Source organism: Chrysemys picta, chromosome 4, assembly GCF_011386835.1.
Source record: "Chrysemys picta bellii isolate R12L10 chromosome 4, ASM1138683v2, whole genome shotgun sequence".
Taxonomy (NCBI): Eukaryota; Metazoa; Chordata; order Testudines; family Emydidae; genus Chrysemys; species Chrysemys picta.
Window position 1 is genome coordinate 126,507,433 of NC_088794.1, and position 13,759 is coordinate 126,521,191.

Consider the following 13,759-nt stretch of genomic DNA (forward strand, 5'->3'; position numbering starts at 1 on the left):
TAATGGAATGGACACGAGCAACACATCTTGAAGAACAGTTATGAAAGATAGGTAACCGTTTTTTCTTTGAGTGCTTGCTCATGTCGATTCCATTCTAGGTGACTCACAAGCAGTATCTACGGTGGTGGGCTCAGAATTCAGCGCATGGCAGCTTGCAGTACTGCTCTACCGAAGCCAACTTCGTCCCAAGCCTCCTGGGTAAGGGCATAGTGGGACGTGAAGCTATAGACCAATGACCAGGTGGCCGCCCTACAGATGTCCTGGATAGGCACTAGAGCCAAAAAGGCTGCAGAAGAGGCCTGTGCCCTGGTAGAGTGGGGGATGATGATCGCTGAGGGCGATGATCGCCAGGGACAGCGCCTTTGCTTGATCATAGCAAAAGCAAATGCAGGCAACTTCCAGGAGAAAATCCTCAGAGTGGAAACAGGTTGACCCTTCATCCTGTTGGCCACAGCAACAAATAATTGCTTCGACTTGCAGAATGGCTTGGTCCTTTCAATGTAGAAGGCCAGAGCCCTCCTGAGGTCCAGGGCATGTAGCCTGCGCTCCTCTTCCAACTTATGCGGCTTCAGAAAGAAGGCCAATAAGTAAATGTCTTGGCTTGAATGAAACAGAGAGACCACCTTAAGAAGGAAGGCCGGGCGTGGTTTCAGCTGAACCTTATCCTTGTAGAAGACCATGTAATGTGGCTCCGAGGTGAGCGCCCAAAGCTCAAGATACCCGGCAGGCCAACATGACTGTAACCAGGAACGCAATCCTCCAGGAGAGACCAGGAAGCCAAAGGCTTGAAGGGGTGAGCTGTGACAGCACCAGATTCAAGTCCCACAGAGGAACAGGATCCCTGACGTACGGGTAGAGGCGCTCCAGGCCCTTGAGGAATCTGGCTGTGATATCCTGAGAGAAAACCGATCTGCCTTTGAGTGGCGGGTGGAAGGCCGAGATGACCACTATATAGACTTTGATAGATGAGAGCGACAAGCCCTGAAGCTTGAGGTATAGGAGGCAGTCTAGAATGATCTGCAACGGGGCTCGCTCGGGACAAACCACCTTATCCACCATCCAGTAGGTGAATCGCTTCCATTTGGGCAAGCAGGTGGTGCTGGTGGAAGGCTTTCTACTGCCCAACAGGACTCACTGGACCTCAGACAAGCACTTTCATTCTTGAGTGTTTAGCCATGCAGCAGCCAAGCCGTCAGATGAAGCGCCAACAGGTGAAGATGCAGGAGACTGGTATGGTTCTGGAACAGGTCTGCCCTGAGCAGCATCTGGAATGGGGTTGCCACCAAGAGGTCCAGCAGCATGCTGAACCAAAGTTGAGGCGGTCACGCCGGTGCTATTAGGATGACCTTCACCCTGTCCTGCTTGATTTTCATGAGGACCCTGGGCAGCAATGGCACCGGAGGGAAGGCATACATCAGAGCCCCTGACCCCTGGAGCAGGAAGGCGTCCGACAGGGATCCCATCCCTGCCCTGGAACGAGCAGAAGACACGGCATTTCCTGTTCTGCCTGGACGCGAATAGGTCCACCTGGGAAGTTCTCCACCTGCAGAAGATAGAACTGACCACCTCCGGGTGAAGGCACCATTCGTGGCGAGACAAGAATGTTCTGCTGAGGCAGTCCGCCCAAGTGTTCCCGGCCCCTGAGAGGTGAGTGGACACAAGATGGGTGTCGTGCTGCAGCCAGAAATCCCAGAGCCGGAGCCCTTCCTGACACAGGCAGACGACCTGGCGTCCCCCCTGCTTGTTGATATAGAAGATCGTGGCTGTGTTGTCTGTTAGGACCTGAACGGCCTTGCAAGCGAGACCGAAAGGCTAGGCGAACTGCCCTGAGCTCCCTGACATTGATGTGCAGGGACCAATCGTGATTGGACCAATGGCCTTGAGTACTGAGATCACCCAGGTGGGCTTCCCAACCCAGGTCCAAAGCATAAGAGACAAGAGTCACCAACGATACTGGGGCCACCAAAGGGACTCCCTCCAGCACCAACGCAGGATCTTGCCATCAGGTAAGTGACGACAGTATGCTGTCGGGAACCCTGATCACCCAGTCCATACTGTGCTGGTTGGGGACATAGACCGACACCAGCCATGCCTATAGGGGCTGGAGGCAGAGCTGCGCATGCCTGACCACATAAGTGCATGCTGCCATGTGATCCAACAGTCTCAGGCACGTGTGGGCAGTGGTGAGTGGTTGGGCACGCAGAGATGAGATGATGTCCACCACGGCTTGGAACCGAGCCAGAGCCTTCCTCCCTGAGACTCAAGTACTGCCCCAATGAATTCTTAAGTTGCACTGGGGTAAGGGTCATTTATTATTAGGCCCAGGTTGCAGCAGGTGGATCAGACTGAGATGCCTCCACACCTGATCCAAGGACCGGGCCCTTATCAATCAATCAATGTAAATCGAGGTATGGGTAGATCTTGACTCCCCGACGTTGCAGGTAAGCAGCCGCTGGCGCTAAACACTTTGTGAACACTCTCCAGGCCGACGAGAGACCAAAAGGCATCACTGTGAACTGGAAATGGTGCTGGCCCAACATGAAACTGAGGAACAGAGACTTGTTGAGGCGGCGCAGGTCTAGGATAGGTCTGAGGCCCCCTTTTGCCTTCGGAATGAGGAAGTAATGGGAGTAAAACACTCTTCCTTCCATGTCTTGTGGAACCTCTTCCACTGTCCCTAGGCTCATGAGGTTCTCGACCTCCTGAACAAGGAGTTGCTCATGAGAAGGGTCCCTGAAGAGGGATGGGGAAGGGGAATGGAAGGATTGGTCAGCTACAGACTGCAGGGTATAGCCTGATGAGACTGTGTCAAGCTACGCCTCATGGCTATTACATAGGTGAACATCCTGGATGCAGAGTCTGTGGCATCCCAGGCCATCTGGAGGACACCCCTGGCTACTGCCTTGCCCTCATCTATGAGAGTAGTGAACTCCTGCACCCAATCTTGTGGGAGGCTCTCTTTGAACTTGCTGACAGAGTTCCACAGGTTGAAATTGTGCCTGCCAAATAGGGCCTGATGGTTAGAGACCCTAGATTGGAGGCTCGCTGTGGAATACATTTTTCTTCCAAATAAGTCTAGTCTCTTGGCATCTTTATTTTTGGGGGTACTACTCGCCTGGCCCTTTCATTGACAGCAGACACGACCAGGGACCCCGCAGGAGGGTGGGTGTATAGGTATTCAAATCCCTTGGTGGGAACATAGTACTTCTTTTCCGCCTTCTTCGATGTGGGCAGAATGGAAGATGGGGTCTGCCACACCAATGTGGTGATCTTCAGGACCCCTGGGAGAATGGACAATGCGACCCAAGCTGGGGTGGAAGAGGGAATGACATTGAAGAGGTCATTGGGCTCCTCAGCTAGCTCCTTGACCTCCAAGTTCAGCTTAGCTGCCACCCTTTTAAGGAGGGCTTGGTGCTCCCTGAAGTCATTGGGTGGGCTACCAGTTTGTGAGGGCTCCACCACAGCCTCATCTGTGGAAGATGAGGATGACTGTACCACAGTCGCTGGGGCCTCCCTCGGGGTCACCGCTTCAGATTGGGCCCCTTTGCTCCAATGCCAGCTGTACCAGAGGTAGCTTGTCCAATGCCACCTGGGAGGAGCCGTGGGAGTACGGTTCCAGCATTACAGGCACCCCCTGTGATGTTGCACTCTATGATTTTATGAAAGTATGCTGATGAGTATGAATATAATGTAACTGGAATATGCTTCATGCAAAAGGTCTCTCGTAAGGTATCATTACAAAGCTTATAATCTACTGAGTGTGGTCATCCTATTTGTATAAATGTATCTCTCTTGTATCTGAAACTAAAAATATGAAATACAACTCTGAGGGCCTATTGTAATTATGCAAAGTGTGGACCATTAATGGTGGTTTGGAATCTTGATGGCTCCCATTAACCAGGACAATTGACTCTAGATGGCTCTGTGTTACTTGTAAGTCTTCCTGTATACGTGTGTGCTGGCAAGTGGGTAATGAAGTCCTACAGTGACATGTGATCATGTCACCTGAACTGGAATCCATCTTTAACCTGGTGTTTTTCCACTGAGGAGTGGTAACCCAGAGGGACAAAGGATTCCCGCCTTATGCAAAAGATATATAAGTGCATGGAACAGAATCAAGGGGGCAGCCATCATGAGAAATCCCCTAGCTACCACCTCAGCGGGAACAAGGGCTGTACCAGAGGAAAGGATTGTGCCCAGACTAGAAAGGCGTCCAGTCTGTGAAATAAATTTATTGAAATGTCTGAGGGTGAGATTTTATCTGTATTCAGTTTTATTATTGTATTAGGGTTAGATTTGCATGTTTTATTTTATTTTACTTGGTAATTCACTTTGTTCGGTCTATTACTACTTGGAACCACTTAAATCCTACTTTCTGCATTTAATAAAATCACTTTTTACTTATTGACCCAGAGTACGCATTAATACCCAGAGGGGGCGGGGGGGGGGGGGGGGCAAACAGCTGTGCGTATCTATCAGTGATATAGAGGGTGGACAATTTATGAGCTTTATACAGGGTAAAACAGATTTATTTGGGGTCTGGACCCCATTGTGAGTTGGGTATCTGAGTGTTAAAGACAGGAACACTTCTGTAAGTTGCTTTCAGTTAAGCCTGCAGCTTTGGGGCACGTGGTTCAGACCCTGGGTCTGTATTGGAGCAGACTGGCATGTCTGGCTCAACAAGACAGGGTGCTGGAGTCCTAAGCTGCCAGGGCAGGAAGGCAGGGGCAAAAGTAGTCTTGGCACATCAGCTGGCAGTTCCCAAGAGAGTTTCTGTGATCCAACCTGTCACACCCCCCACGGGTTCCAATATTGCCACTGGACAGGCCAATGCCCCATACCCCATGCCAGTGCCACAGGTGCCTTGGTGGGCTCCCGGCTGGGAGACGATTCGCCCTGTACAGGGGAAGGGCTAAACTGTTCATCCGACCCAGACCACTGTCCTTCTGGGGACCAGGGAAGGGCCGTGGAAGCTTGAGTCTGTTGACTGACTCTTGTCAGTGACCGGTACAGGGAAGGTGAGGGCCAGTTCCTGTCCAAAGAATGGTACTGGAGCACTGGCGACCAGTGCCATGACCAGGAACAGTCTTGCGGCTGAGGAGACTGATGCCTAGGTGACCTGCGAGGAGATGGCGACAGGCGCTTTGGCAATCTGTGGCAGGAGGACTAATGGTACTGAGAATACAGGGATTGGCATTATGACTCTGGAGTCCCATGTCTTGCAAGCAGAGACTGTGGCATCAGAGATGTGGGCCTCCTGGCCAGAGACCAGGGTTGTGGTACTGGGGTCCTTGGCCGTGGCGAAGAGGAACAACGCCTGTGGTCTGGAGGCATTCCATTGCCTTTGGGGCAGTCCCATCACCGCCTTGGTCGTCTGAGCTGGTGTCTTGGCAGGATCCGCCATGTGGCCAAGGGTCTGTGGTGCTGGTCGGCCTAATTGTTCTTTGGCTGCTGGGCCCACCTCAGGCACAGATGACCCTGCAATAGGCCAGGACCCTCTACTGCTCCATGGAGTTGGAGGTGGGTCCTAGCTGGGCTTGGGGGTCCAACCATACCGGTAACCACAAAAGCCTCTGTTGCAGGCACGAGGCCTAGCTCAGGTTCTTTACCCGAAGTTCCCTTTCGTGGTGCCTGCACACCAGATGACTTAGACCTCCCTTCTTCAGTACTTTCAAGGAGGAACGGTGCCAGATGGAACCCAGTGCTGGCAGTGCACTGCATGCCAATATTGAAGTAGTGGGTGTGGAATCCGAATGCGAGGGTGCCGATGCCGGGCACAGAGCAAGACACCTCCATGAGGAGGGCCCATAAATCTAATGTCCTGCTCTTTTTCAGTTCTGGGATGAAAATTTTTGCAGATCCAGCATTTGTCTTTTTGATGGGACTTTCCCAGGCACTTCAGACAACTGTTGTGAGGGTCACTGATGGGCATCGGCCAGCTGCACTCAGAACATGGCTTAAAGCCTGGGGAGCGGGGCATGCACTGCTGCAGGACAAAGTCCCAACTGGGATTCTAATTACTAAACTACTATTAAAACACTTAACAGCTAACTAATCACTGACTAAATAACAAAGGAGAAGGATCTGAACAGTGAAGAATCGCTAATGTTCTTGCTAAGCAAGACCAGGCACTCCAACCAACCATCAAGGCCGGTAAGAAGGAACTGAGAGGGCATAGGGCCGGTGGTGCCTGTTATACTGCCACATGAGAGCGCCACAGCCAGCCCTACAGATACCGCTAAGGCAAAAGTCTCCAACAACTGTGCACATGGGCGCGCACACACCTAGAATGGAATTGACATGAGCAAACACTCAAAGAACCACCTGTTTTCACTATTTACTTTCAATTCATATACCAAATACAATCTAAAAACTGGAGTAACATTTGTTATTGCTTACAAATAAACTAATACCTACTGCTTGATTAGCCACAGCTGTATGTTTTGTCACTTTTTACTTATGAACTAAAACCTGCAGTTTCATTTCTTTAATATGTGTTTTATGTTATTTGTCAAGTTAATCCATAACTGTAATATAAAACAGCAATACACAAACAATTATTTGAATCCACCATCAAAATTTTGAAACCCAAGGAAACCTCAAGGGAGGGTGGCACTAAAGCTCTCTCATCATGACTTGAAACATACCTCTTTAGTTCCCAATTATTTATTATTATTATTGGGCTTTGTTTACAAGACAGACATCTATTGCTCTGGAACCTTCCTTCTTATCATGGAGATTCTCATTTGGAGATTGATAAAATTCTTATACAAGAGCAACAGACTAACCAACTTTCTATGTAGTTGCAAAACTGACAAGCCATGAGATAATACAGCAGGTTTTCCATGTACTCAGACACCTTCAGAGCAGAAGCAATAACATTTCTTAGTGCCAAACACACATTTCACATTCCTCCACTGTAGAGGTTCCAGAAAAATGTTTCATTACAGTCCAGTTCATTCTACATTTCATGGTTCAGACATTTTTCTAGGAATATTACAGGAAAGAAAACTCTGCAGTAGCATTCTTCAAGAAATATGCATCCTTCATCTTTCAGTAGTTCTCACATCAGCATCGAGGAATGTTTCACAGCCTTCAAGACAATTACCTGCAAAATGTATTCCTGATATAGTCCTCTAGGGAAGGAGGCAATAAACTACTTAAACAAGTCAACATCCCACATTTCTGTCTTCCACAGTTCAATATCACTCTTACAGTAGCCCACATAAAACATGATCTTCCTCCAGTAATTTTATCTATTCTTTAGTACCCACATTGCAGACTAGAAAGATTCTGGCAGTCTGTTAAATAATCTATATTCTGTAAATTTCTTAAACTAGCCAAGTTTCTTGTTACAGTTAAAAAATATTTAAAGTGCAGATCTACTTTGAAAAGTGACTGTTTAAAAAATGGCATACCGGTGGTGTATGTCACTAGATAGTCTCAATATATTCCATTACAAATCTGCCAATTTACAAGTAAAATTATGTTCTTCCCCCTACAACTGTCAACACTGAAGACAAACTGAGTTCTGAATATTATGCTATATTCTCTACTTTATGCATCGTCAGTAATAAAGATGCCACAGTACAAATTATGCCCTCAGTTATACCTACACAATGCCTGCTCAATGTCAGGCTGGGTAGGAAAGGGCCTCCATGAAAAGGAGAAAAAAAAGGGGGGTTCTCAGGAGGAGGTCTGAACAATGGTGGCCTGAAAGGATAGAGATGATTTTCTCCCTCAGATAGGGAGACTAGAAGCACTGCGGTTGCTGTTCCATGCAGTGATTCTCCAGTGGATCCAAGCTACCTATATACTTGGCCTGCCATATACTGCATCTTCTGTTCAAATTCATTGCAACATTATACGGTGTCTCAGATATGAGCCTAGAAATTGCAATACTAGATCAGACAAACGGTCCATTGGCCTAGAATCTTGCCTCTGACAGCAGCCAATACCAGATATTTCAAAGGTACAAGTCCCAGAACACATGACATGGCAGCATATTAAATTCAAACAACAACAGGTGGTAAGAGCCAACACCTGACATCACCAGAGTCTGCAGGTACACTGGAGCTGTCTGCATACTCAGGAAGACAGCTCTGCACTGGTTCATGTTTGAATCATTATCTTCAGAAGCATAAGGACCAACAACATAAAATGAAGGCCTGAATTATGCATAAATTGATTACTCCCTACCCAACACTCCATTTGCTAGGAAGTGTCCTACTTGTCAATGGTGAAAGGATTTTTCAAACCCAGAAAAAATTATTCTGCTAACGCCACTTTTTATTACTGTCATCCATGATACCCAACATTTATGTTTCCATACATTTTGCTTTATTTCATTCTTCTTTGTATTCAGTGATATTTCTCATTAATCTAACCTTGAAGCACTAGCCATCAACTTTTCTCCTTTGAACTTATTTGAAAACTTTTGAAAGTTGAAAAATTGTTTAAATATCCTTTCAATGATCAATATATCTTTACCGATTTAAAAGCCTTCTATTGCTCTGAACTTCCCCAGTAATCTGCAGAAATCACAATCTATTTTGCATAATCTACATAGCCAATCGTTCAAATTTATATGTCTTCTTAATTACTTACATCCCATTATGAAACTCAGAATATTTCCTTGTCTCAAGATGAGGCTTAAAAACAAAGTTCACCAATTTTCCCTTCTCATGTCATTTACACCCACAAATGGATATCTGACAATTCTTTTTCAAAGATGCGAAAATGTATTGCATTTAAACAAGTAAGTCTATGCTAACAGTGAAACTTAAAAAATAATATTTAGGCTCTTATGCTTTTCACCCAAAGTATTTTAAAAAGGAATAAGTGAAATTATCCCAAATTTACAGATTAGTACGTAAACAGGCACAAAGAGATGAAGTGATTTGCGCAAGATCACCCAGCAGCTCAGTACCAGTGCAGCTCAAGTCCTCCATCCACTGGACCATGCTCCCTCCCTTGAAGTGAAAACATTTAACAGGGTTTAATTCAAGACTTTCAAAAGTGACTAGTGATTTTAGGTGCCCACTTTTTGGGTGTCCTAGTTGAGACAAAGTAAAGGGCCCTGTTTTTCAGGTGCCATTTCCCAAAGATCTACTCGTATTAGCACACCCTGACTCAGAAGTAGATTAGAACTTATATTAATGAGTAAGTGGCTATGTTATGAGAGAGTGTGGCCTAGTGGCTAGAGCACTGGATAGGACTTGGGAGCCATGGGTTCTATTCGTGGCTGTGCACTGCTGGGTGACGTTCGGGCAAGCCATTCAAGTTTTTGTGCCTTGATTTCTCCATAAGTAAAATGAGAACAATGATACTTATTTTGTAAAGAGCTTTGAAATCTACTGATGAAATGTGATAAATAAGAGCTAGTATCTAATGGCATAATAAAACCCAAGTGTGACTGGGTAAACGTTTTCAAAAACTAAAAGGAAGAAGCAATTTAACCTTGTATTCAATCTGAGGAGCTAAAATGAACACATTACATACCTTGTGCAAGCATGTTAAACTCCAAAAACAGTGCTATGTGATAAAGCTCCATAGCTTCTTCAGCCCTAGTCATGTTTAGTTTTCCTGCTACAAGAGCCTGAACTTCGCTTAGACTCCCCACTGAGGGGCTGCAGTGCAAAACTGAGAGGTCCACCACATCTGTATACATACAGTTTAAAATGACCTTAGCATATTTTTTTGGTATGATAGATTCATCCAGTATAATTCTAGTTGGAGTCCGCAACGTTCGGTCTGTGATTTCTTCACCAGTTTGTATCCTCCTTTGCAGTAGATGTCGAAAAAATGGCGACCGTGATGAAATAATAGCTTTGTGAGCTCTGAGCTCTTCATCTAAACAGTTTGGACTTCCACTAAACGATTCTACCAGTTCAGAGTTGGATGAAAAACTAAGAACCACATCATAGTAACACATATAATCAAACAGCCCACGCATATCAACATCTAAGGGATTTGGTGTTCCAAATTCTTCACTAAGCTGCACAAGGATATCAACATTTTGGAATCTCGAATCCTCCATTCCAAACTCTCCTGTATAAAGGTAGTGTAACAAAGCAGAAAACATAGGCATGTCTATGCCAGCTGTGTTGATATCCATTATTATCTCTGCTCCATATTCTGGTGAGGAAGAAAGCAGTGTCTTAAAAAATGGACACCTTGCTGCTAATATCGCACGATGCACAGGGAAGCAAGTTTCTTGAAATATTAAGTCTACATCAGTACAGTATTTGTACTCATACAAATCAGCCATGTCTTTCTGTAGTGTCCTGGCTTCTGGTCTTGCCAAACTCGCTTGTAGAGAAAGTTCCTTTAAGGCTGAAGTTCCCTCATACTCTTCTACTAATGCATTGACATCTCTAACATCCCAGCCTGAGAGGAGCTCTCGCATCTGCTTGGCATGATCAGCAGACCGGCTAGATTTCCGACGCTTAATAAATTTCTTTTTGAGGGTGGCAAGGCCAGAGCTTTTCTTTTTCTTGTCTTGAGGTTTCTCATGGCCATGGTCAAGGCTATACAGTTTTGATTCACAGCCATAACCTTGATGAGAGTAGGATGATGTTCCTGAAGATGAAAGGAAAATTTCATGGGATTAAAAACATTTGAAGAAAAAAATTTAATGTTGAACAACTGGTATCTTTGGTTAGATAAAGATTAGCAAATGTCATCACAAATTACATAATCTTCCCTTCTCTTTACATCAAGTTCTTTAAATAGGTACTAGTCAGATTTGCAAATGAATCACTGCAGGTTCATTATTCATCTCAGAGCAATAGACTTTAGTACAATTTTGTTAACCAGAGGCAAAGGAGTAATAAAATTATCCATTTTCCAGAATAGATAATGAATTTGTAGAATCTAATTCTAAAGTTCACAAATACAATATGGTTTTCTGACCCCACCCAAACCCACTACATTGTGAGAATCCATTTTAATTTAAAACATATATTTTGCCTGCATTTCCAAACTGTAGCTACTGAAAAAGGCATGATCAACTATGCTTTTTGTAGATTTCATTTAACAAATTTTTAAAACTTTGTTACAACCCATGTGTTGACCTCATTTTACTTATTAACCCCCTTCTCTGAATACACTATTGCAGACATGGCAAAAAACACCAACAGAAGTCTTATTTTTTCCAGTTGCCATATGACAGGTGGGAAAAAGATTTCACCTGAACCAAACAAACCTTACATGTGGAAATACATTCACCTACTTTAGAAAAGCAGCAGATATAATCTAGCAATTACAAAAAAATCCAAAATTGTTATGGTAATGCTTATTTAGAATAGTATTTTCAAATATACTTTTTAATAAAGTATTTTACATGTGTACTATTGATATTACACAGTGTGGTTCTATCTTTTTCAGTCTGCAGATTCACTACACCACCTCTATTCTCAGTTAACTTAAGCCTCTGTGCCCTAAATAAACTAAAAGTTTTATTGTGGCCTTTATAACATACACCTCTACCCCGATATAACGCGACCCAATATAACATGAATTCGGATATAACGTGATAAAGCAGCGCTCCAGAGGGCAGGGCTACGCACTCCGGCAGATCAAAGCAAGTTCGATAGAACACGGTTTGACCTATAACATGGTAAGATTTTTTGGTTCCTGCGGCCAGCGTTATATTGGGGTAGAGGTGTATATGCTTTATTGTACGTTTCTCTAAGAGAGCTTTATTGTTTTAAGTAGGATTGAGTGATGAACTCATGTTACAAAATTACCATTAAATTAGCCTGTGAAAATACAGTGTTACTTATATAGCTAATATTGTAGCATTTCAGATTAAGCCACGTGAACTGTGAAAAGCACAAACTCAGCTGAAACCACTTTTTAGAACCTGGCGGACTGTGGAAACAAAGAATTTTTCCGTAAATTGTTGTGACTCTCCGTCACCAATGCAGATGGCTGTGTAATTCCACTGTATACCTGTTATGGAAAAACAGTTAAAATCTCGCCATCCATTTTACAGGATTTGCTTTACTGGTTCTGCAACACAGGACAGTTTGTGGATGAAGGAAGTGTCTCTCCCACTGTACCCAGCTTCATTTAAATTCTACCGGACCAGGGAATGCATCAAGTTTACAGTACGAGTAACAAGTAAAATTATCTGAAGATTATTTAAATGAAAAGCTAAGGACAACTCAAAATGATTGCAACGCAAAAGATCCTACTTCACAATTCCAAAAACAAATATCCTTTCTTCCCATGTTTTATTGTTCACTGATCTCCCCATTGCAACATCTTTATTTGTGTGATCTTTATATTACACAGAAAGCTTGGAGTCTGCTCTTATTTTCTATCAATGAATTGCCATCCACACTTGTGGCACTATGTAAATAATTACAATTCCATAAAATACCCTATGTTGAAATGCATTTTCCAAAAAGGGAACATGCAAGAATGTCAACAGACTTGCAGAAAAATTAAAAGTGCTTAAATTGCATTTGATGGTTCTGTGATCCCCAGGCTCCAAAATAATAAGAAGATTACAAAAAGCTCCTAAAAAAATGCAGGCCAGGACTGCAGAACTCTCATCCCCTCTTCTCTTTTACTTGCACCTGAATCACCTCTGGAAATCAAAACATAGTTCAAGTTAGCATGTACTAAGTACAGGCCCTAACTGTAATTAATACTACAGTATTATGCACAATCATGTATACTCCTATCTATTCTGAGAGACTAATAGTACACTATTTTAATAACTGTATGTCACCCAAGTTTGAGCCAAAGGGAAAAAATGAGAAAGCCTGAAGATATAGATGGTTCACTGTTGTAATTTAGCAGCTCTGCAAAACACTATTTTCAATTAATATCTCCATATGCTGATTTGATTTTCTTCTTAGTGCAACAGTGGGAAAAGAAAATTAAATAATTTATTTTTTCCCTTTGAGACACTGAGCTGTTGCATGCTGTGAATTTTAAAATGACAATTGCTTCATGCTCCTCAGTTTATACTTGTCTTTGAGCAGATAAAAACATTTCAGAAAACAGATAACTGCCCAAAGAAACTACTTGGCCAAGTGACAATAAATAATAATGGGATTTATCCAGTCCTCTGCATGCCTATACTTTTTCAAAATGGAATTGTAGAACTGTATTTAAAAATAAAACCTTAAATAGGCATCTCACCACAGTAAATGGTATGAAAGCCTTATTCTGAGTTTTGTAAGCAAAGTAGCAACAAAGATGAAAATGTTATGTTTAAATCTTTAGTAGAACAAATGTATTCCCACAGCAGCAAAAAAGGGTGTACTTTCTATTTTATGTACTCTCTCTTTATGAACTGCAAGTGACTTTAGTGTGCTTGGAAGAAAGTGACTAGCAACACAGGGCAGGCACCATGAAAATACTCCAACTGCTTTGCCAATTAATTTTCTCAATCTGTAGCACTCAGACTATACCTATACTATTGACATTGGTATCAAGTTTTAATGGGGAATAAGTAGAGACTAAGATAACATGATTTGAACCTAGATCCCCAGCAGTAAAAAGATAGTGTGTACAAAACCACTTTATGACCTTGTTCTCATATATCCAGTTTTATTTTTAGAAAGTAAATAAATCTCATGAATAGAAAACATGTTCCATACATAGTCATGGGACTAGAAAAATGCTGATTTCTAAGAATAAACACTAGTTATTTGATCAGCTGCTGAAAGGCTCAGTAACAGAGTCTTATTCTGTTAGAGGAAAATAGTCATGGAGAACCAAAAGAATGAAGAAATAAGAA

At 43.5% G+C, this 13,759-nt stretch overlaps 1 protein-coding gene across 5 annotated transcripts in view; it reads right to left on the bottom strand.

Annotated features, from left to right (window-relative positions):
- Positions 1–13,759, bottom strand: part of BTBD7 (BTB domain containing 7) — a 114,307-nt gene that overhangs the window by 61,518 nt on the left and 39,030 nt on the right. For all 5 annotated transcript variants that reach the window (XM_065595651.1, XM_008165746.4, XM_065595650.1 and 2 more), the window contains exon 3: positions 9,502–10,581. In XM_065595651.1, coding sequence (XP_065451723.1) covers positions 9,502–10,581 — 1,080 coding nt within the window. The remainder of the gene's footprint in view (positions 1–9,501; positions 10,582–13,759) is intronic.